This window comes from Ursus americanus, chromosome 15 (assembly GCF_024610735.1).
Source record: "Ursus americanus isolate L20-20 chromosome 15, mUrsAme1.1.p, whole genome shotgun sequence".
In the NCBI taxonomy this organism is placed as follows: domain Eukaryota; kingdom Metazoa; phylum Chordata; class Mammalia; order Carnivora; family Ursidae; genus Ursus; species Ursus americanus.
Window position 1 is genome coordinate 60,934,936 of NC_142141.1, and position 24,794 is coordinate 60,959,729.

General features: G+C 47.8%; 1 protein-coding gene across 3 annotated transcripts in view; it reads right to left on the minus strand.

Annotated features, from left to right (window-relative positions):
* Positions 1-9,090: 9,090 nt before the first annotated feature.
* Positions 9,091-24,794, minus strand: part of ICE1 (interactor of little elongation complex ELL subunit 1) — a 56,015-nt gene continuing 40,311 nt past the window's right edge. For all 3 annotated transcript variants that reach the window (XM_045807989.2, XM_087867995.1, XM_087867996.1), the window contains 5 exons: positions 22,546-22,706; positions 18,909-19,099; positions 16,855-16,961; positions 10,977-11,075; positions 9,091-10,153 (listed from right to left, as the gene is read on the minus strand). In XM_045807989.2, the coding sequence (XP_045663945.2) occupies positions 9,972-10,153; positions 10,977-11,075; positions 16,855-16,961; positions 18,909-19,099; positions 22,546-22,706 (740 nt within the window). In that variant the 3' untranslated portion in view covers positions 9,091-9,971. The remainder of the gene's footprint in view (positions 10,154-10,976; positions 11,076-16,854; positions 16,962-18,908; positions 19,100-22,545; positions 22,707-24,794) is intronic.

The window sequence follows — 24,794 nt, forward strand, 5'->3', positions numbered from 1 at the left end:
TTCTGCCACCTCAACTGTGCATTAGATTTTCAATGTTTTATTCAGCATTTTTTAGTTGTGCTCCTTGTCTGCAATTCTGCACAATTCCCTCTTTATCTTTTACTTCAACTGGGCTCTCCCGACAACTAGTGTGCAAGTTTGTGGTTTCCAGGGGCCCTCGGGAGCCATTTCATTCATTCACTCATTCATTCATTTTAGAGAGGGTGGGGAGGGGCAGAGAGAGGGAGAGAATTTTAAGTAGGCTCCACCCCAGCGTGGAGCCCAACGGGGGGCTCGAACTCACGACCCTGAGATCAAGACCTGACCTGAAACCAAGAGTTGGACGCTTAGGCGCCCCACGCGCCCAGGAGCCATATTTTTAAAGCACACTTCAGGATTTGGGTAAGTGCAGGGTAGCTGTGTGTACTTCTCAGAGAAGGTAGCCACGCACTTCTCTGGATGCCTACCTTGCAGAGCTTCTGAAGGGGAAAGCCTGCTTCTTCCTCAGGCCACTGGCCCATTTGGACTTGAAGAACATTGGTTTAAGGTGACTTTTATATTAGTCTTTGCTTTGACAGCTGTAAATGTTGAAATGAATGCAGATGTTACTAAGTTTAAATGTCTCGTTACCACAAACTTACTTTTAGTCAAATTAAATTTCAAACAAGCACTTAGGATATTTAAAAAAGGCCTAGCGATCATTTCTAATTTCAAATTAACCATTGGGCAGAAATACATCCTTCTAAATGATGACTGGAAATTGTCTGGTGTTAACTGCTCTTAGAGGTTTTTCGGAGTGAACGGTGGAATAAGTCTGCAAGCTCAGTGAAGGGAAGTACGTAATCAAATCTGGAATCACACATGTTGTGAGCCAGTCCAGGGTAACAGTGGAAGTGGATCTTGGAATTCTTAATATGCACTGCTTTTCCCTTTCTGCAGAGAAGAAACACCTCATGTGTGGACACACACCGGGGGCAGACAGTGGCCCGGGCATTAGAAACAGCGGGTTCTTGCGGCGCCTGGATGGCTCAGTCCGTGAAGCATCTGCCTTTGGCTCAGGTCATGATCCTGGGGTCCCGGGATCGAGCCCTGAGTCGGGCTCCCTGCTCAGAGGGGAGCCTGCTTCTCCCTCTCCCTCTGCTGCTCCCCCTGCTGTGCTCTCTCTCTCAAATACATAAATAAAATCTTTTTTAAAAAAAAGAAACAGCAGGTTCTAGACTGAAGCCACCGAGACTTGGCTCACACGCCATCTCTGCTGCCCCGTGGCCAGATCTGGGGGCAGTGGGGCTGACGTTCACTTGCTTCGCGTGGTGTACTGGCAGTCCTGCTCCGCTGGACAGGGCACATCCACATCTCCCTTCTTCCAAGAGACATCCAGAGACGATGGGAATGGCTAGAAACCAAGTCTCACCTTCCTGACGCTAGTGAAGCCCAGGATCTGGGACGCAGGAAACACCTGATCCACGGCTGTCGACACTTCACGAACCAGCAGCAAGTTCCTGTAATTCTGCCCAGTGCCCTTTACCAGCCCGTGTTGTCACTGATGCCCAGATGCCCTAGCCTGCCTGCCCCTCAGCTCTGGGAACAGCAACAGGGATGGCCGTTAGCTGAGTTTCAAGCAGCCTCTAAGGAAGACAGAGACATAGAATATTCCTGTTTTAATAAAAGTAGTTTGCCTTGAAAAACTCTCTACCAAGCAAAAATTTTAAAAATTTAATCAAATGAAATTAGTGGCACTTAATTACTTCAATAGTTAGCAAAGAATATTGTGATATTTGGGTTTAAACTGGAACATTTAAGCAAATCTCCCACGCCCCCCCCCCCAAAAAAAACCAGAATCAACAAGAAAACAATAAAGGCAAAAAGAAAACTATCAAAATAATTCCATCCCAATGGTGAAAAATTACTAGCTGCCCATTATCAATCCACCAGGATCCTGGCAGAACGCTATCAGAGCATTAGTGGGCTGCACTAATGAAAAGCAACGTCTCCTGGGCGCAAATTCTCAAGATCCGAATGGGCATTTTTCAGGGGTGCTGTGTTTTCTACAGAACAGAGCTTTAAGGCCCACCGAAATCTCTTGGGTGACTCTGAGAAGGATGGGACTCACGGTGTGCATCAGTCATGGCTACACCAAGACAGACCAGTCCCGGGGATGCCAGGAGCCTCAGGAAGTCACCAGAGAATACAGACATTGCCCACTCCACCTCCGCCTGAGAGCACGCATCCCTGGCCCTGCTTCCAGCCCAGGGGTTCCAGGGAAGCCGCCCTGGGATTGGGTTAACTGGAGGGGCGTGGTCTCCGAAGCCCCTTGCCTGAGGTCCCTTCCCCCGCCCTTCAGGAGCCCGGCACCACCAGCCTGCGCGTCTGTGCTTCCGCGGTAGGTCGCCCCCCCGGAACACACCCCAGGAGCACGTCTGGGTTCACCTGCAATCCGTGTGAGGTCCTTTTGTGCCTGTGCTCTCCTGAACCTGGGAACCCGCGGCCGGGCTGGCGGGGGCGGGGGGGGCGGGGGGGCGGGGCGGGGGGGAGTTCCTGCAGGCAGCTAACCAGGTGCAGCGCGCCCCCTCCCGGGCAGGCCGGGCACCGCGGTTCCCACAGAGGCCACCTGCACCAGAGTGTTTCTAAATCCTGGGCACAAGGGTCTTCTTATTCTAACATGTTTCGTCTCCTTCTCCTGTCTCCCCACTTGGCCACGTTGTGGAATTTGAGTGAAAAGGAATTTCCAGGTAAAGGGCCAGATGTAAAAACAAACCGTGCACCATAACCTTTCCCTTTTCTTAAGCGCACTGAGAAAATGGGGGGGAGGGGGCAGCCAAAGAAAGCCAGAAATAAAGCCACGTGAACTGACAGTTCCTCGAGTTGTATTTGTCTTACTTTGTTTTTTCCAATGTATTTCTATTTAGAAATTAAAGTTATAGATTTCAAAATTGCATCAGAATCCAGAAAACTAATTTCCTCATCACTAAACAAACAGGCTTTATGAACAGGAAGACCCATGCAAATGTTATTGTGGATGATCGCCAACGTGTTAGGAGCCTGGTTTCTGTCTCCTTAAAAACACAAATTAGGAAAGGTCAGGAGTGAGCGCTTTCAAAACTGTTTTCCCCTCCAGCACCAAGGTAACAGATTTCCAATCTGCAAACAAAGCCTCACCCTGGGGGGTAGACGCAGAGGGGAGGCTGTCTGCACACCCCCTTGGACTGAGTCACACCCTTCCTTCCACCCCAAGGGAGCTCCCCAGGGACTGTCCCTGGGGTCTCAGGCTGGAGACTGCCCTGCAAAGGGACGCCTCCCATTTGATAAAGCACTTCTTTTGAATTTGAAGGTGGGAGCCAGGGTCCTGTTTGGTTTTCTCAGTTGGTCTCTCCTTGGATTTTTCCAGAAGAGAGGACTCTTGAGCACTTACTTGCTGCCACCATGAAGGACCAAATTCTGCTTTTCTAGATGTTTCCGCCACTCACGAGGCTCTGGAATCAGTGAACACCCTATAATTGGCAGGTCCTCTCCCTGGGAGGGTTGTCTCTTTCCTCTTCTCCCCCATAGCCCCAGGGTGATGGGAAAGCAAATGCTCCAGAAGAAATCGTTGAGAACCTCTGAATCATTGATGGGGGCACCCCGTGCTCTGCCAGCACAGACCTTCCTCTGCCAGGGTAGGTATGAGGGCTGGCAGGGGCTCCGCGGAATGCCAGAAACCCCTGTAGGCTAAATGTTTTGTTTTTTTTTTTTAAGACTCCACACTCTTTCTCCACAAACTTATTTTTTTCCACAACGGAGAAACGTTGAAAAACCAGAGAGATACAGGTCAGGAGACCTTTCTGGCTGCATCAGCACACTCAGCACTTACCAAGTGTTCCTATCGAGGAAGTATCTGCAGGTCAGATTTGGGTTGTCCAAACATTTGCAAACAGGACTGTTTTCGATTAAAAGAGGAGTCCTGGATTATATCTGCTAACGATAGATGGGCAGGTCGAGGCGCGCTTTCCCTGCAGCCCGCGGGAGCAGGTTCCCGGGCCCCTGGGGGACACGTGCGAGAGGTGCCCGGGCAGGGCAGAGTGCCTGGCACGTGTGGTTTCGGCCATGCTGTCAACGGTTCGCTAACCTCTGGTCCCCTTCCTTTAGTCCACACGACCGGGATGGCCTTAAATACAGCGTGGAACAAAGCAGGTGTGAACAGACACTGACAGTTAACTATCATACGACACGTTTGCCTCTAGACGCCAACCCCCAAAACATTACTAGGGGTTTGTTCGTAGAGGATTGCCACACACCTTAAATAGGAATTCCTCAGAAGTCAGAATGTTTCCTTCATTTGGGGATTTGTTATTTATTAAGGTCGTTTCTAAGAATCTAGCTGGTGTTGGGCTTGGACATCATGCAATCATGGAACAGTCATGCACCTGAGCTAGGGGTTCAGGTGTAAGAGCCGTCTGGGTGAAAGCTGGGTTCAGAAACCCCACACACCCCTGCTCACCAGGCCTCCCCTTCGGCCAGCAGTCTCCGGCCCACCCTTTACGGGGAGCAAGAGTCCCAGTGGGAGCTCCCGCACCCAGAATCCCGAGGCTGGAGCAAAGCAACAGTCCTCCAGACCGGACTCCCCGGCACCTCCGGCTTCGGAGGGTGCCCACTTCAAACGGCTCAGCAGGATTCAGCTCTCTCGGTCACCCCAGGCCCTCCCGTCCCCGTGCCTTCCACCAAACACACAGCATCCCCAGAAGACCCAGTTCCCCATGGGCAGGAGGGTCCGCAGCTCAGCTGTCAGGGACCTCTGGGGTCCGGGGCAGACAGGGGTGAGAAGGCATGTGGCCCCTGATGTTGGCCTCAGGACACTGCCTGTGCATGTGGAAGGAAGCCCGGGAGCCTGGTCACGGAGCTGTCGGTCCAGAAAGCAGGGCCGGAGGAACGGGCCGGAGGGAGACGGATGGGCCAGCATGTGACGGGCTTTCATTTTTAATTTACGACATGCATATAGTACAAAATCAACATGAAAATTAAAAAAATACACTGGATCACAATGCAGACTATTAAAAGTGGGTATCTGATACATATTTACATATGAAACATGACAACCAAGTGGAGCAGCTTCCATGAACGTGAAAGGCGCGCTGGGCTCAGGGTTTACACATTCCACCCCTCGCCTTCCTCCTCTTTCGTCAGTTGTACACTCGTGATTTAGGGTGAGATTATCCCGGAGCAGCAATTAATGACTATTTGTTAAGAAAAAAATTAACACTCTTAAAGACTATGCGAACAATTTAAAACAAAGAACGGCAGTTCTAGACAGTGGGAGGAGGGGAACAGGCTGCCCTCCTCCTCCTCTCCCGTGTCCCCCAAAATGCATGAGGAAGGGACAAGGGGGGCTAGGCTGAGAGTGGCTGGGAGGGCAGAGGCAGCTCTCAGGGCTCCCCCAATGCTGGGGGGTGTGCACCTGGCCCGGAAGATCGTTACGCACAACCCCAGACAGCCCCACTTCGGCACTCAGTGGGTGTGGGGTGAGGCCACGCCCTCTGAGAACCTGGGGTGCGGGGATCAGCCCGCCACGTGCTCCCCTTCAGGGCACCCTCCCTGGGCAGAGAGCCCCTAGACAGGCTGGGCAGCACCAGCTTTCCCAGCAGGAGTCAGAGGCCCACCTGGGGAAGGCCAGGCTCCAAGTGTGCACACTGGGCATGCTGGGGCATGTGTGCCAGGGAGCCCTGGTCCTAGCGTCATGCACGAAACCCCAAAGTCCCCCATAAAACGCCAAGCAGACACTGTTGCTTTCCTACAACGGGAGTGTGCCATTCCTGCTGGCATGTCACTCACGGCTCCATCTTTGCCAACACTGTCTGCGCTATTCAACCACACTCAACACACTGGCTCAGTGCAGGGACCGCTCTGTAATTCACAGAAATGACCCCAGCACATGGAGACAGAAATGTCACACCGTACAAGTAGGTCCTCCTCACAATTCTCCAAGGAGGAACACGAACAGTCTGTTTCACAACCATGTACTGAATTTCTCTGAGAAAGTGCCAGGCAAACAGAAGGACATAACGGAGGAAGGCGTTTAAGTTAGTGTCTGTGTATTCCTTTTGAAGCCCTTCCCCCCAGGTTTCTAGAAGATTCCACAGCAAATCCTTTGTGGCATCTTCAGTCTTCATGAGGCAGGATGGCTTGACGTACATTTCTGGGCTCTCTGCACACTACAGATTCCTGACAATACGGTTCTATGCGAGAGGACACATTAGGGATGTTATCTGGAAGAACTGGGCACGCTCAGCGTGGGCGGGCTGACGTCACCGCTGTTCACACGGCCTGGCTCACCAGGCGAGCACTCAAGAGCCTTGCCACCCACCAGTGCCACCACTGACCCACCTGGCCACCTTATTTATTCATTTTGTCAAAGCATTCCACACTCTAGGATCATTGAAAAATATCCAGGAAAGAACACAACAGGCAAAATCTGTGCATTTGCAGTTGGCGAGGGAGAGGAGTGCTCTCAATCCCACAGATCTTACCTGTTACCCTTTCCCTGCATCCTTCCCGTTCACTGCTGGGGAGAATGGGCCCAGGCTCAAAAACGCACTCACGACCCAACATGTGAACAGAAGCAGGTCTCCCTGGGTGACAGGCGCTGAGAGTGTGACCCTGCACTTCAGCCACATCCCAGTTAAGGTGCCTGCTGCGGCCAGATGGTGCTGTTCATGGGTGAGGCTGCAGCGCCCCCTAATGGCCAAGGTGCAACTCTTTCCATTCCCAAATTCAAAATCCAGTCTCCTGTTCTAAAAATTCAAATTGTGAGTTACACTGTCACATCCTGTCTTAAGAAACAAAGCAAGCAGCAACCCAGTGGTCTCAGGGTGAGAAATGACAGCCTGAAGTATCACATGCCAGTGGATTCTGTGTTTGGGATGAAAGGCTGGGAATTCCTGAGGAGAGCCCATGGGGACAGGGCTCAGAAGTGAGCTAAGATCACGGGCCACAACTGCTCGCGGTCCCTCCTCACCGCCACGGTCCCAGGAAGAGTTCCTCAGTCTCCTGCACCCTCAGCACCCAGCGCATGGGCTCACATGCGCGTCACCACAGGAGCAGTGGGCCAGGCCTGCCCGGGCTGCTTAGTAAGCTATGTGGGACCCAGCTCGGGCCACCTGGAACCCGTGTGCTTCCTGGGTGCACAGGACCCAGCGCAAGTCTAAGGCCCCCCATTCAACTCCAGGTTCAAATGTTCATTCACTTGGCTGTTTACTCATTTGCTTTAAATGATACAACCCGCGGCCGTGTTCTGCTTGGGTACCAGAAATTCAATCTAACAGCTTAAAACTGCGTCCCCCGCTGCAGAGGCCAGAGCACTCTGGGGGAGGCCAGGTCTGCTCAACAGGCCGCAACACCAAAAGGATGCTAACAAGTGAACTCCACGCACCTGGCAGCCGGAGTACAGCAACCAGTGGAAAACGTCAGTGCTTCCGATCCTCTGCCAATCAGAAACACATAAACCTACCGAGGTTAAAAATCACTTTTGAAGTGTATGACCAACCCATTCACCAGGCAAATTCCCCCACAAGCCCACCTGCAAACCTAATCTCTTTGCCTTAACGCCCTTACCTTTGGAAAATGCTGCCCAAGGTCACCGCCACCCACCGGAGGCAAAATGCAACCATCACCTCACCTGACCTTGCGGCTCCAGCACAGACGGCCACCTGCCTGCCTCCCCTGCCTTCTCAGCCGTGACCAGGAGACAGCCGCCGAGGGACCACACCACTGCCCCCAGCCCATGCAGCTTCAAGTCACAGGACATCCTGGTTGGCAAGGTCTTCTCCCTCGTGACTTCATTCTCTCTCTCTCACACACACACACCCCTTTAAACAGCCTCCCCACAATGTCAACTCCCCAACTTCTGCCCAATCTAGTCTACCTCCACACTTTCATCTGTAAAGGCTGCCATCTCCATTTGGATGCCTCTCGGTTCTCACGTCCCGAACACACACTTAAGATTCATGATTCCAACCACCAAACCTGTGCACCTGTCCCCAACCCCAGGTACCCAACTCAGTAACCTGGGAATCTCAATTCCTACCTGTCCCTCTCCCCCAGTGCATGAATTTAGCAGGGATCCTACCTCCAAGATATACTTGAAACCCATTACCCTTTATCTTCTGTACTGCCACCCTATGCTCTCCCCAGACTTCCTGAGCGGTCTCGGCTTCCCCTCTTGCCCTCCTTCCATCCCTTGCCCCAGAACAGCCCTAGTGAAATGTGATCACATAGGACACCTCTGCTCAAACCTCCACCCAAGCACGAACGAGCCCAGGGCTGCCCAGGACCCAGTGACGGCAGTTACCTGTATGACTGAACGAACAACACTCGCCCCCTTAAACAGCATGTCCGGGCTACACCAGCCTCCTTCCCGCACACAGTGGGCTCTTCCCTCTCAGAGCCAGTCACCAGTCCAGGAGCGTCACTTGTTTCTTCTCAGGGCTGGCTCCCCCCTCCCAGGGCCTAGCTCACCTGCTACCTCCTCACAGGGCCCCTCCTTGACCAACACACAGAGAGGAGTGGCCCCGGCTACTCCAGCGTGAACCGCCGCGCTTACTTCATCGCGCTTACTACAGTTTCTGACAATTTCTGACGCTCATTCACGGGGTGGGGGGGGGGTGTTCTCTCCCGGAGGTCACAGGTCTTTGCCAACTTAGCCCTTGCTGTCTGCTCTCCAGGCCCCCCCTGCCCCCCACGAGGCCCCTAATACGAGTACATGCTCAGCAAACACTGGCAGGAAGAACAACACGCCAACAAAAAGCTACCGAAGGGCAATGCAGTTATTTATAAATCTCAATTACGTTCATTATAATTACTTTAAAAACACGAGGCAGGGGTAACAAAATAGTTGTCACATGTTAATTTTTACAGGGCAGCAATATTTCTAAGTAAACGAATCCGATCATGAGGGCCAATCAGTACATAATTATCTGGTCTCCAATATCGCTACGAGCATCTCGGAGAAACCCGCTCGATGATGGCATGTAATATTTCTATCATTTGGAATGGCCATTTTATCTTTGGTTAGAGTGGAGAATTTTCCATCTTTGGTTAGAGTAGAAGTAACGCCCAGTGTCTTCACTGATCAGAACAACCGTGTGCATGGCTTACTTTTATTTTTTATTATAAAAAACACATACAAGAGTTTTAAGAAATGATGAATATAAGACAAATCAGAACCACGGTGAGTTATTAAACCCATTTTCTATGTACAAATACTAAAATTCCGAAAGTGGAATATCATCAAATGTGAAACACATTATAGCCCGGTCCATATATACACGGCACACACAGAGACCAGCCCACACGCGTCTCTGGATCGTCTATGTACACGTCGCTGACACACACCCTGCAACTGAACTTCTACTCTTCAGCCCTCCTTGTCCTGACACAGTGACAGTTTGAAGGACCTGCAGAGACAGGACGAAGATGCACTGGAGTGGGTCTCTAAGGCTCTCCCAGGTTTTCCTCTGACCAGTTGTACCTATACCTTGAGAAACAATTTTGTAGCCCGTCTCCAGCTAAGATAGTGGGAGAGTCTTCTAGCTCTTTCTTAGCCGATTTATCTTTTCCCTAGTCAATCATTTCAGCGCAAAGTCCAAAATTAGCTCAGGAACCAAATCAATGCCTTTATATTAAATTCATTATAAAATGCCACTCAATTTTAAAAAGCGACTAAAAGGACACTTTCTGCAGCAAAAAAGGGCTAAGTTCAAGTTTTTGTTGTTTGACCAAGACACAATAATACAACCCACATGTCATGGAATCACAACAGCCTTAAGTGAAATGTATGCGGTTTGGGGAAAGGCAGCCCTGCCACGGCTGGCTTCTGTCTCCTCGCCACAGCGACGAGAGCCTCTGGGCATTTCTCTTCTACGTCTTTCCTTCTGAAACCTCAGTTTGTGCTCCGCGAGCTGACTCATCTATTTATACTCGAGATATGTAAAGGCACTTCTCTAGACGCAGTGGCGTGGGGCGGCTTAGCCGACCTCCTCCGCACACAGCGAGCTGACTTCCTCCAGGCAGCTGAGCACCGCGGAGGGCACGCTGTGCGCGGTCTCTTGGCGCCAGGCCTCCAGGATCTTGGATATTTCCGCTGGATTGCTGGGACTCAAATCACAGAGCGCGTACACAGCCGCCAGCTGGATGCCCCACGGGATATCTGCAAGGAATTTTCAGATCAGTCGTTACACAAGAACACGCTTGTTATTCAGAATGTTCGTGTTGTCCTCCACCAAGTCACTCCTCCCATACAGGACACTCTGCCGGCAATGAAAAGTAGAACAGAAAAACCCCGTGACGAAAAACTGAATTAAAGACGCATCTGCAAATGGGAAGAAACAGAAGACCAGAAGAGCTGTGTGCAGGTCCCGGTGCCGGCCCATCTCCCGGGCACTGGCAGAGTCAGCACAGGACACGCGGCCGCAAAGGTCCCGGCCTTGCGTGACCAACGCCAAACTTCCCAAAGCAGCTCCGAAGAAGCATACTCCATACTGAAGTTTCGACAAAATGTGGATCCCAACACATTCGTCAAAGAAGTGACTCGAATGGACAGCCACAGGAAGTGCTTCCACATGGGCTCTGAGCACAAAGCACGCAGAACCGAGTGAGAAGCAGCCCATCCTCGCGCCCGCCACCGCACAGCGCACGATCAGAGGGGTGGCAGGGGCTGGCAGGCCACCGCGAGGCCCGAGACTCTGTTGTGTGAGCCTTCTCATTTAGCAGAAGGTTACTGAGAAGTTATTTAATTAAACTCCGGTGCAGCTAAATTGTAGTTAAATTGTAATTCAAACACCACAACCCAAACCCACAGCCGCTCCAACGTCAGTGCTGAGAACATGGGCAGAGCCGCGGCTTTTCCAATTCCTCCCCTCCCCCGACCACGCACCAGTGAAGGGCACGGAGCACACGCAGGGAAACTTGGAAAGGGTTTAGCGGGAGGGATGCAAGAGACTCAAAAATCATTTCAGTGCACAAAGGTTTACCTTCGTCCTGGGCATGCTGTATGAACATGCCAATGACGGAACTGATATTCTTCACGGCCGACGGGAAGCCTTCCTTCAAGCCCAGCTGGCCTAAACGACCTGGGGGACGCAAGGGAAACAAAACGTGAGCAACTGTCAGTGAAATGTTAACGTGTCGTGAGACCTGAACATTTCTGCTCTCTTTCCCGTAACACTACTGACGTTAAGCTTAAGGATCCTAAGTTCAAATGGGTACATGTTTCTTACACGAAAGCAGGTTCAAGGGTGAGGCGCCAGGGCCCCACAGAGCACCGTGCATCTTACTGGGGGCAGGGGCGGTGGGGACCAAGACGACCAGTTACCCCCGCTTTCTCTCACACTCAGGGCACAGACAGCGCACAGCTTTCCCAGCGAACGTATCATAAGGAATGGAATTAGGAGAAAGAGCGGCTGCAGCAGCTCACTGTGAAATGGCAGACTTCTGTGAGGTTCCGAGACCCCCTGCGAGGCTGCCCAGCACGCCCGGCTTTGGCTGAACACTCGGCCCTCTGACCCGGCTGCGCAGCACAGGGACTCTCCAGTGTGGTTCCCCCAGAGTCCTCAGGGTCAAAATGATTTTCACGACAACACAGCTTTCACTCAGGAGTGACCTGCCCTCTTCCCAGGGCTGAGAGCAGACGGACGGAACGAAAGCCAGGGCCCTGGGATGACTGGGCGCTGGGCACCAACCAGCGCGGTGGCGGCGGGAGGTCCCTCCGGAGCCCTAGGTGCCCCGGGTGCAAAAAGCGAGTTGCACTGAAGAATGTCCTCTGTGAAGCAGTGACAATTACTCCTGTTAGATCTAGACCTAGGTACACAAGTCTGTAACCTTCTGTGGTCGAAGGCAGGGACACCGCACACCCGGGCACACTGGCTGTCCCCAGACACACACTTGTGCATGCAGCTGCTTGACCTGGGAGGGGAACCGGGCGCTTCTCCATGCAACACCCACATTTCCCAGAAAGAATGACTGACAAACTATAGCTATTCAGACCGAGACAGGCATTTTCTCAAAAATGAATAAAGTGAACCTGTCACTGCAAGGAAATTTATCACTGCCGTCAAAGATAAAGTGTGAGCTCTTAAGCAAAACTAGAATTTTGGAAAAATCAGCCACCCGGGGTTTGACAGCAACAAAAATTTAAGACTTCTCGGATGAGATCAGCGATGATATTAATGCCTGTTTTCTCGATACTGTTGACATTTGGAAGATCTATGCAAATCAATATTTTCCAAGTGAGAAGAGCAGGTCACAGAATCGTGAATGGGCAAAAGGCCTCCTCCAGGCATGTGTGAGAGCCCTGGGCGGCAGGGCAGGAAGGCTCCCCGGAAGGGTTCAGACTTCATGCTGCATCCAGCCTTCAGGGAGTTACCCCTTGTTGAAGTCAACGCAGTGTCAAAGAAAAATAACAATAATGATCTGAAACGGCTATTAAAATACTCTCCTTTCATCAGCTCCATACAAAACTGGATTTTCTTCACACACTTCAACCAAAACAACTTTACTGCAAGAGCCTGAGAGCAGAGCAAAGAGGTCCATGAATCCAGACAGTAAAGAGGCCTGCGACAAGATAATGGGCCGGTTCTCCTCACTCTTGCTGCTGGGGAAATACCATTCACAGACAATGTCATTTATGTTAACACTGGTTTATTATTATTAATGTTAAACGCATAGCTAAATGTTATTTTCAATTTCGAACATGCTAACACCTGGTAGATACGACCTGGAGTGACAGAAGCTCCGGCGGTTCTCACCAGCGGGGACCTAAAGCCAACTGAAAGCTGACGCAAACAAGACGATGCTCCACAGCTAGCACCCGCTCACCCAGTCCTTCCTCTATTCCAAGGGTCCTGGGACTCGAGCCTGCTTCAAAGCAGAGGCCTCATTCCCTCCCTCAGGACGAGGCCTCATGCTCCTTGTCCCTCCTCTCTCATGGGGAGAGGACTCTGGGACACGCCCAGATGAGCTCTTAACCACGTCCTCTTCCTGGGTTAACGACAGGACCCTGCGATCTCACTGTTCTGTGTCCACGTTTTCTCAGTACTACACACGTTCTCAGGTTTGTATATGAACCCAGGCCCTTGGCTTCATCTCCATCTTGAATATGGAGAAACTGAGGCCCAGGACACTACAGAAACCTTTATTCCTTAGTATCCCGGAGAGAAACCAACTTAGTGCTGGTTACATGCGCCCTGAATGCTGTGACAGAGAGCAGACACTCAATAAATTCCTACTGATGGATGAACGCCTGGAAAATTTTAAACCCAGGATGAAACTATGAACATCTGGATAATTTCTGGGAAATCTTTCACTGAGGCTGAAAAGTAATGTACTTCAGAGATCAGGAATTTCACTTACTGATCACTCAATTATCTGCTTCCAATTAGATCAAACTGGTAACTGTATGCCACGAGACCTGTCCTCCCAGACAATCTACCATGGGTGTTCAACACATAACTGATAGTAGAGACGGGGAAGGGGCATGTGCCAAACATAGATGTGGACTGGTCCAGCCCTGGAACGTGAATGCATTCCCAGGTAATACAGAACCCTGTTATAATGGCTTCCTGTTCTTTCCGTTAAAAATGCTTAATGAATTGGATTTTATAAACTATTTAAATTAATGGAGCTATCAGAGGTAAAATAAGAGGAAATCATGACTCAGAGGCAGGTGGCTTAGGGGAAAAAACTTACATATATGATGACAAAGATGACAGACAAATTTGCTCAATACACGGGAAGAAAGGTCTTCCTACAGAAGGAACAGGAGTCCAGGGTGGCTCAGCCACATTAAACTACAACAGGTAAGAAACGTGGCCTTCACCTCCGTGTCAAAGACAGCATTGCACAGCACTCACGGAAGCGTGAGGAGGGCAGCTGGGGGCCTGCTGGGAAGGGGCCCGGGTGGCCATTCAAGACTGCAGGTGCACACGTACCATGGGAAAAGTGAGCTCAGATAATTTCAAAGAAAAGGGAACAGGTCTGGGAAGAGATTGGGTACAAATCGACAATGGTTACTTCAGTCAGCCCCACAAAACCTGCTATGGGAAACAGTGTTCTCCTAGCTTCTAGGCTCCAGTCAATACCAGATGGGCCATGGGGGGTTAATAAGCTCTTTGGGGGCAAAAAAGGTACCACACAGCTCTGCACTCAACTCGACCCAGCCGCATGCTGAACTTCAGTCTCCATTCTGCCACCTCCCCATGGTATGACCTCAGAAACGAGGGCTGAGCCTTTCCAAGCCTCACGTCTGCCCCAAAACGGGCAGACTGAAGCAGGTCCTACCACTTCTCCATGGCCCCTGAATCCAGAGCAATGCAAACACTCTACAAAAAGCTCTAACACATCAGCACTGAAGATATTAGAACCTCACCCAATAATCCTACATCTGCTAACAGCGCTGTTCACAACCCTACCCACCTTCAGACGACCCTGAACTGCTCTGACAGAAAGTGCCTCTTACTTCTTATGGAGTGAAAAATCTAGTTAGGGTTTTGCAAATCTGGAAATAAGAAAAAACACAACTCCTTTATTTTATGAATCATTAGTGATTTCGGTCATTATTATTAAATCATGGCCTAGCAATTCAGTGACTTGCTAAATTCTTCAGAGAGTGTCAGCTTCAGAAACTGCAAGAAGGTTCTCTAAAGGAGTTTCTTCTTAGAAATAGTTTGAACTCCCAAGTCTGACAGGTACACAGAAGGGTCCATGCACATCTGACCCTGACACGACTCCTCAGAACTCTGCCGGCAGGCCTCGCCTGTCTGTGCTCCCCACCCTCGATCGCCCACCCACACCCCACCCCATCACCCAGCAATATCGCTTCGGTGGACAGACAGCCAGAGCACCACTGGCTGAGCCACACTGGCCGGCACCGGCCCACGGCACCGTGGCCAGCCTGGCTGTCCCAGCAGCCCTCTCCTGCGTGCAGACCGAAGGAGGGCTCTCCAGGCCTGGCTCTGCGCTCACTTTCACCATCACCACCTCCTAGTTATCCACCCTTTGGATCACATTCGATATTTATATATTATCATTTTACCCTCCAATACTGTTAACTATGTATTGTCAATTACTCCCAGAATATATAACTTACTACATACAACTTTAATTATGTGAGTATCCATATACATTTTCTAAAAAGCTTCTCAGGCAATTTGGACGACCAGCCAAATATGGAAGACTCCTGGAAGCCAACCAGAGGGGAGACTCATGCATGAGGCGGACCCTCCGCCACAGATGCACAGGGACTGTGCGGAAGTCACCAGAGGTGCAGGCTTCCACTCTCCCACACCCGTCTCCTCTCCTGTTACGACCAACACACATGTAAACAAACACCTCTGCAAACACCAACGGCAAAAATCACACCATATTTTATAAGCAGGACTTCAAAAAGTTTATCATGTTTTTTCAAAATTCCAAAGATACTTTATCTGGGTCAATATATCTATTTATGGATTTAACAACATCTCCCAATTTTTTAAATTTTCAAATAGGTTTTATAATTTAAAATGTCAGTTCCAAGTATGAACATTTTCTTGAATCCCTGAGAGAAGATGCTCCTGAAAGCAGAGTAAGCAGACGTCCGGATGCCAGCCGACCGCTGAGAATGCTGTCCCTGGCCCTGCTCTGTCCTTACTGCTTCCGGGTTAGGGCTGAAACTGTTCCTCAGGGGATCCTGACATAAGGACTCACTTCCACTACCTTTGCAGGCATCTCTTCTAATTCCCTCAGCGACTCCAGCAATCACTTGGCCCCCACACTCTCTTTTTGGTAACTTCACCCCAAGTGTATTTCTGGTGCTATCCAGTGGAATTACATGTCTTCCTTGAGAGCAGGCTGCTGCTTGGACCATTTTTCATATTTGCTTAGCACCATGTTCTTCGGTTTGCATGTAAAGTATGCACGGGAGCAGGAAAACCTATTTACTGAGACGGCAACACAACTCGCCGTTACATACATGTCACAGACAGACCTACTTATGGGACTTACTTAGATAACTTAAATATTCACAAACCTTATTTCAAGTGGTACTATCTCAAAGTTCTAATTAATTAAACTCCAAAGATCCTTAAAAGTCATGGTGAGTACGTTCCAGCCTCTGAGGGGCTGCAACACAGGTATCAGATGAGCCTCGACGGTGTGCCCCAGGGGCAATGACTACGTGCTACAGATGGAGAAGTCCACTCAAAGTAAGAAGGGCCTTCTGAAAATCAACAGATCCCATCACTGATAATTCTGCAGGGCCTGGAGAGGGACTTGTCAAAGATGAGGCAAGGAGGAAAAAATAAGTAAAAATAAAAAATAAATAATTGTGTGGGTGACAGGGAGCAGAACTAAAAACCCACTGAGGTCCTGTTCACCCAAGATGGAAGAGAATCCATGCCTCATTTAAAATCTGTTTAAACAAGGATTTTCATTTCTGTATATGGGCTTGAGGAAAACAAAGCTAGTCCCCAGTCACGGAGCTGCATGACGTGACCATGACTGGGCCAGCAGAGAAGAACGTGGTACATGAGGGGGAGACAGCAGGTTATAGACACCGAACGAGACCCGAGCGTCACGGACCACAATTCTGGGTGCTGGTGCACACGTGTGCGTGTGAACAGAAGGATCTGAGCAGCACACATTCGATCACACGTACAATGGACCGCATGAAGACCTCATCTCTGACAAAGTCAGAGAAAACATTAATTTATAAAGAAAGAGTGTGAGCGAGGAGAAGGCAGTGAGAATGCATCCACTATGGTAAAAATTCCGTCATTACAGTGAGGGTTTGGTTGGCATCTATTATTACACTTTTATTCTCCCACCAAGACATGATCAATAACAAGGAAACATTTCATAAAACAGACAACTCACCAATCAGCCTCAGTATCGATGCTATAATAATATCAGGAGTATATGCAATGTTCGCATGTCCTTTTCTGTATTTTATCCACTTATCCATTACAGGCCACAGCTCTTTACTAGAAAACAGAAGCATATGTATATATGTGTGTATATGTATGTATATTTATGTACAGGAACATGAAAAGCATGCATGCTCACTATCACTCAAATATTAACAACTTAAAAAAGGCCCATAAGAAAGAGACAACTGATAAAGAAAAGGGACTTTTCTTTTTAATTTACTTTTTTTTAAGTAGGCTCCATGTCCAATGCCGGGCTGGAACTCACAACCCGGAGATCAAGAGTTGCACGCTCTACTGACTAAGCCAGCCCGGCGCCCCAGAAGGTGGTCTTCTGAAAGTGTATGAGATCAGACACTGGAAGCTCATACACTCTCCAACTATTCGGATATTTGGGCCCACGCTGGCTTAAAAGAGGCTACAAATACCTATGCTTGCATCTTTACTCTGTTTTCACCCTTTTTACAAGGCTTTGAGTAGGGACCCTGGACAACATCCCCAAGTCACAGAACTGTCAGAGGTGGGAGTCTGGATTTTCACTGGGACCTTCCAGACATGCATGTGGCACCTGTGTTCTAGAAGCCTCTACCATGTCCCAAGAGGAGCAGAGAGCTCAGAGGCAACAATCAAATCACACGTCAGAAACTCTCTACTGACTGAAAACACTGCCAGCTCCTTTCTGCTTTCTTTCTTCAAAAGTGTATTTACTACTTATGTGGTATTTATAGTACTAGAAAAATTAAACGCCAACACACACAAGAAAAAAGTAAATTAAAAGCACCCCAAATAATACATTTTCAGATAATATTACTCAGCTAATTCTGGACTTTTCTTTCCCCATGCTTCTCTAGGTGCACGTATGTATAAACCCAGGAGAGGTGACCACAGCGCTTGGGGCTCCGTGTGGGGCGTTGCTCAGGCAGAGATCCTGCTCTTCAACACTCAGTCCTCACCCCCCGCAGGGATGCCCAGAACCACCTCTGGTGGGCTTACCTGCACCCTGCTGCTGGGCTCCCCCGAGGAGTCAGGAGGCGAGGCCCACAGGAGGCACTCACAGCTCTACACAGACGGTACTGGACGGACCGCACCGTCACTCCCTTAGTTAGCAAAGCACGTGAGCTACTCCCATGTCAATACCTAAACATCACTCACAGCCATTTATTTTAATATGGCAGTATCTCCTTATATACAAGTACCATAATTCAATCCCCTATAGTCTGACATGTAGATAAATGATCTGTCCCTAGTGTTAAAGAGGAAAGAGAGCACAGTTTTCCACAGAACACATTCAAGTATCTCCAGGATATGAACTATCAATCCTTTGTGAATCCTTTTTACTGTCATAAACTCCTTTAAACCAGCCTTTCTCAATGAGACTTCCAAGAAAATTAAGATCTACGGAACGATCACCTGAGTGACAATTTTCTCTGTTCTCCCATCTCCCATTCTCCCCGAGGTGGTATGTAGCTAGTGCCAGAACTCTCAGAGCACAGAGAAAAGCGGATTCCGTACGTAAAACAGATGCCTGAGACGTAGCTCCCTCCTGAAACCCAGGTGAGAAGGGCTGCCAAGCTGCAGTTCTTACTATGTCTGTTCACGTGGGTTTTCCAGAGTATCTGAATGTTCAGACCTGCTCAGGACACTTCCTCCTACGCTAGTCGTGGATGGCTCCCTACACGGGCACTGCTCTATTGAGCTGGGGATACGCCAGTGAACCCAACCCCTCCTTCACGAGAGTCACTGCTGCTTGGAGAGAGATAGTAGTAACAGAATGTAATGAAAAGAAGCTACAGCCGCCACAAAAACATAAAGCAAGGGGATGTGACAATAATACAAGTCTTTTAACAGTAGTTTTACCAACTCTTACCCAAATCAAAATGTCACTTGTAAATGCTTCAGCGACCTTCAAGAGCAAAAACTATTCAAACCACAATTCAGCAACCACTCAACAGGCTACCTTCTAATTCAAGAACCCAACTTCCAGTTAGCAAAACAGCCTTGTACCTTATAATGTTATCATGTGTCCAAATCCACTTCTGATGGCAGCAGAGCAGGTCAATGGCAAATATGTACTCCCAAGTGTTATCACTTAAGTCTTCACCAAATGTTTCACTGGACTGAAATTCTGTTTTTGGACACAGCTGTATGGTCAATAGCAGCTTAGAAACCATGAAACCCACGTCCACAGGAGCATTCTAGCAAATGAAAAAAGAAAAAAAACCCCACAAAATAAAATTCAGAGTGTCAAACAACACATCTACGTTAGTCATCTCACAGAGTGTAACAAGCATTAGATGAATAATCATTTGATTTTCAAAGACACTTTTTGAAAGCTGTATTTGAATAAGAAATCATATTTCTCTTAGTCATAATACTTGTCCTACGATGATTATAAGCATGGAGGTTAGTAGGCCAGATAAAAAAGATCCAGGCAGGGGGCACCTGGGTGGCTCAGTTGGTTAAGTATCCAACTCCTGGTTTCGGCTCAGGCCACGATCTCAGGGTCCTGAGGTTGATCCCAAGGACTCTGCGCTTGAGACTCTCCCTCTGGCTCTGCCTCTCCCCCCAGAGGGCACACACACTTGCATGCTCTCTAAAATAAATAAATAAAATCTTAAAAAAAAAAAACTCTAGGCAGGATGCAGAATCTAATCAGGTAGGAAGGAAACACTGGCTACAATCCAGATGGAAATGCAAATTTTTATTACCTCAAGTCAGAGAATTAAAGTTATTTTTTTCAACTTTAGAAAGTTCTTCAAATTCTATCTGACCCTATTATCCTTCTGACCCTAAATATCAGTCTTTTTACAGAAATTCATAAAAGCGAATCAGCCAGCACTAGACTCCTCGTCTGGCATCTTTCACACCTGTGCACGTTTGATGACAGGTACCCGCGTTCTTGCACGTGCCCGTAGTCTCAACACTCCTTCCTGTCGCTGAATATCATCCTTTACATGATGGACCTGTCTGCTTATCCACTCTCCTCCTGACAGACATCCGGGCTCATCCTGCCTGAGGCTAGCCGTGATGCTGCTATGAACATGCATGTAACAAGTCTTTGTTGGACATTAATCTGACTTCTCTTGGACAAATACCTAGCAGTGGATTTACAATTTTTTCTTACTTGTGCTATTTTTTATTGGGTTTTGTTACTAAAAATAAAGAGAAGGGCGCCTGGGTGACTCAGTCGGTTAAGTGTCTGACTCTTGATCTCAGTTCAGGTCTTGATCTCAGGGTCATGAGTTCAAGCCCCGCGTGGGGCTCCACAATGGGCATGGAGTCTACATAAAAAAAATAAATAATTCAATAAAAAAAAACTAAACAGAATTTTCAATCTTTTCTTATACTTGCAAAAGACTGGAATTATTTGGTTCTTCAAAAGATTAGGCAAAATTCAGATGGAACCTACACATGCTTTTTAGATGTTAAATTTTACATCAACGTTTCCACTTCTTTTAGATTAACTGAAAACTACTGGTTTATCAAGTGTTCTACCTCTAAAACCAACTCTGATAATTTTTATGTTGCTAAGAAATCATCCTCGGTTTCCAAACCTGTCACTACAGAGCTGCAGGTGGTGGCCTTCTCAACCTTTCTCCTCCATCTGGAGTCTGTTTTCTTTCTCATTTTTGAAATCCTCAGTATTTTCCATTTTCTGTTTTTTCATTAATCTGACCTGGGAGCTATCTGCTTTGTTACTATTTCTTAAAGGCAATGTGTTTTTCTTCTATGTGTTTTTTGTTCTCTGCTTCATTACTATTACCTTTTAAACTCTATTCCTTTTTTCCTAGATTCCTTCTCAGATATTTAATTTCTATGATGATAATCAGCCACTTTATTATTTAATAATGAAAACATTTAAACTACCTTAATAAGTTTTGCGAAAACTAGAGATCTTTGGTATGAAGGGTTTTCCTTTTCAATGACTTTTAAAACATTCATTTTACTTTCGAGTTCCTATTTATGCCCAGATTGTCCAGTACCGTGTACACCAACTTTCAAGTAGTGTTTATGGAATCTTTGAATTATTACAGCGAATTTCATTGAATTACTACCAGAGAATTTTGAGTATGGAATCTTTATTTTTTAAGAATTAAGGTTTTCACATAGCCAAAATTCTGACTGGTTTTATAAATGTGCCATAGGCATACAAAGAAATACATACTCTTCATTCAAGTTTATTTTTTGTATTATTGAATTCTACTATTTCCACTCATTTTTGTCTATCTGATCTGTTGAATTCTGTGAGAGAAAATTTGGAAGTCTTGTATTATAATGGTATTTTTACTCCAAGTATTACTCATTTTTTTATACCTCCGACTTTGTATTTTTATTTGATACGATATAGAGCAAACACATTTACTAAAATTCTATTTTCTTTACAATGTCTTTTATCATCAAATTACCACATCTGGTTTCATCCTGACCAGGCCGAAGGAGGAGGCTCCCATGTAGAAGGAAGAGGACCAAGCAGGTGCAAGTCCCTCTCTGTAGGAACCTGCAGGGAGGGGCTCTGTAGCTACTGGAGGAGGCGGGGTGACAGAAGCGGGTCAATGACAGGAGGTGGAAGGGCCCTTCTGACTAAGCTCCTGACCTGAATCCGATGGTGTCTCCCAGGACTACACTCTGGTTTATCTAGAAGAGTTGCTGGGAAGATGATTACAGACTTGCTTTTTAACATTTCCTTAACTTTTGTTTACCAACAGCCCTTTCCTTTACTTTTCATAAGAAAATGGAAGTTGGGGCACCTGGCTGGTTCAGTCAGTTGGGTGTCAGACTCTTGCTTTCTGCTCAGGTCAGGATCTCAGGGTCGTGAGCTCGAGCCCTGCATCAGGCTCTTTCTCAGCTCGGAGTCTGCTTGGGATTCTCTCTCTCCCTCTCCCCTGTGCCCTTCCTGCACTCTCTCTCTCTCTCTCTCAAAAAAAAAGATTCTCTCCCTCTGCCCCTCCTCCTGCACACGCATGTACACACTCTCTCTCTAAACAAACAAAAAATAAAAAACCAAGATCAATCCCTCACTGAATTTAACATCTCTTCTTAGAGTTTAGACTGTCATTTCAACCTCGAGAGATTCTCACTAGATAAACAGCTTTAACATAAAAGAACACCAATCTAGATGGTATATTAGCACTCAGTTACCAAGGAAAATAATAAAAAAAGGAAAAGAACACGCAGGAACAAAATACTTAAATAAAAACTCCATCACCAATAAAAAAAAAAAAACAAAAACCCAGACTATTGGATCAAAAAAAGTCAAAAACAGGAAGGAGTCGCAATGACATTTTTCAGCTCTCCAAGTGCCTACCATAGAAGCAAATGCTATGCAGCTCCTGTGAGCCCTGCACACACACACACATTCTACACGGGCCTCAGCAGTCACAGATCGGTGAACAAAATAAACTTTGATTAAATTAACACAACACCTACATGTCTAATTCTTCCCAAAGTGCCTCATGCATATTTCCCAAACTAAATACATAAGCTCGGGCTAAAATGGTATTTTAAAGGATCTAACAGGAAGAAGCCACGTCTCTGAAATTATCTACGAACTAATTTGACACTAAATACAAAACCGAGTAAGAACATTCATGTGAGATCTACAAGTAAGGTCTGACAATTGAGAAATAAAAACAAACCTCACCTTTTCCCAGTTGAGAAAGGCTCTCAAACAGCTCCGAACCTCTCCTTTAGCACGTTGCCTGGCAACCAACTGCATTGCCTTATTAATCACCGACTGGGAAATAAATATATCATGCCACATGTTTGCAATGAACAAAGTCAATTTCTCTGACTCTGGAAAATCTATGAGAAAAAAGACAAAAAACCTTTATGTCTGATCAAGTGAATAAATGACAAGCTAAGAACCTAGTTTAATAATTTCACTTGTGCCTTGCAAGGCCTCCTAACACTGAAGGGAGGTGCCCGAGGAGGCCCTGCTTCTTCCAAATCTGCTTCTTCCTCCCACAACCCCCTCCCTTTGGCAAACCTTCCTTAATTAAAGTTGAAACATAATACCTGGATATACGCCACTGTATTATGAAAAGAGCCATAAAATCCCAAACATGAAGCAAAGGCAAGCCTGTCTCTCCAGATTTCTGCAACCCTAGAACCTCACCATTTGTGACGTGTCCATTTCAGGATATTTCTTAGCATTTGGAAGAAAGAACTCACCTGTGAAACACACAGAAGGCTTTTGATTTGAAGAGATGTTTTCACACCCTACGGTCGATAATCTTCTACTGTGAATGCTCTTTCCCACAGCTGGCTTTGTTTAAACAACCTAACCCACATGCAGCTCACATGCAATAAAATACACTCTTCTTAAGCACGCAGTCTGATGAATTCTGATGAATGAATATATCCACGTAACCCCCACCACAATCAACACATAGACCATTTTCATCATCCCAAATTCCCATGGTCTGACCCCTTCCAGCGCATCACTTTGCCCCAGATACAGACAACCCTGATCTGCTTACTGCCGCTGAAAATCAGTTGCCTTTCCTCAAATGTTCATGACTGGATTCAGACAGCACATCCTCTTTTCTGTCTGGCTCCCTGACTGAGCAGACTGTTTCTGTGATTCACCCATGTTGCCACACAGATCGGCAGCCCCTCACTTTTTGGCCAAGTAGTATTCAACTGCTAGATACTGCACACCTGTTCTTCCTTCACCTGCTGATGGACGTCTGTCTCCAGCTACAGGTGACAACTAACGAAGATGCTATGGGTAATGTCTCTAATTCTGTTAGATAAGGACCTTCGAGTGGGATTTCTAGGACATATGATAAATGAATATTTTGATTTTATAAGAAACCGTCCATGTTTTGCAACATGGTTGAACCAGTCGACACAGATTTTTACCGTTTGGCAGGAAGCCACATCTTGTGTTTCCAGAGCAGGTAAGTCAAAGCAGCAGCTCACAGTGGTATTCTGACTTGCTGTTTCTGAGATCATACGTCCTCCAGCCCCAGGACTTCACCATATGCTGCTCTGTCTGCCCAGCATCCTCTCCCTTTCATGTTTCTTCTAGGCATTCGCTGGCGAAGCCGCTCTGACAAGAAGAGCTTCTCCGACCCCTCAGACTCTCACAAATTCCCTTCCACAGCACAGTCCCTCACACAACAGATCCTCAGTGGCTGCATACAACGCATTCTTGTGCGGTAGAGACAAGTAGGAACGACACAAACAGAATCCCTGCCCTGACAGAGCATGCAATCTAGTGGAGGAGAGAGACGGCAAACAAAAGGGTTCAGGATATAAGGCAAAGGGGGTAAGTGCCATGAAGAAAAAGCTAGGAGCATGCGGGATGAAGAATGGCCACGGGGGCCCCGACAACATGGGGGCCAAGAAGAGAACCTCAGCAGGGGCTCAGCAGAGTCCACGCCGCTCGCCTTGCTAGTGCCCGCCACTGAGAGAGCCCTGTGTGCGCCGCGGCCATGTGACCAGCAAGTATGGGCCCCACCGTACAGGCGTGTCTGCATCTGGTTCCGGTCACCGTCCAGGCCCTAACGCCCAGCAAGCACCCCGTGAACTACTGTTGAGTCCACCAACGACTGAAAGAGTAAACAAAGAAACGAAGATGGCAACAGACGGCAGCCTCCTTCAAAGGTCTGCACTCGAGGGGCACATTCCACTACCTGCTTCACAAGCCCTGTGAACATTATGCTATTAGAATGAAAAACCTTCATCGTCGAGATAAGACTTTCTGATATGAAATTAAATTGCATTTGTGTATCAGGTGCCTGTTCACAAATGTTTCCACCGAGGAAGTCCTATTACAAAGGATGACTCCTGATCTGCCCCGTTAGTGGGGATGGAAGCAATGCAAAGGAAAAGGGGATCCCAGGAGAGCCCTCCTTTCCACCGCCCTCTGGTTCTCCTCTTGCT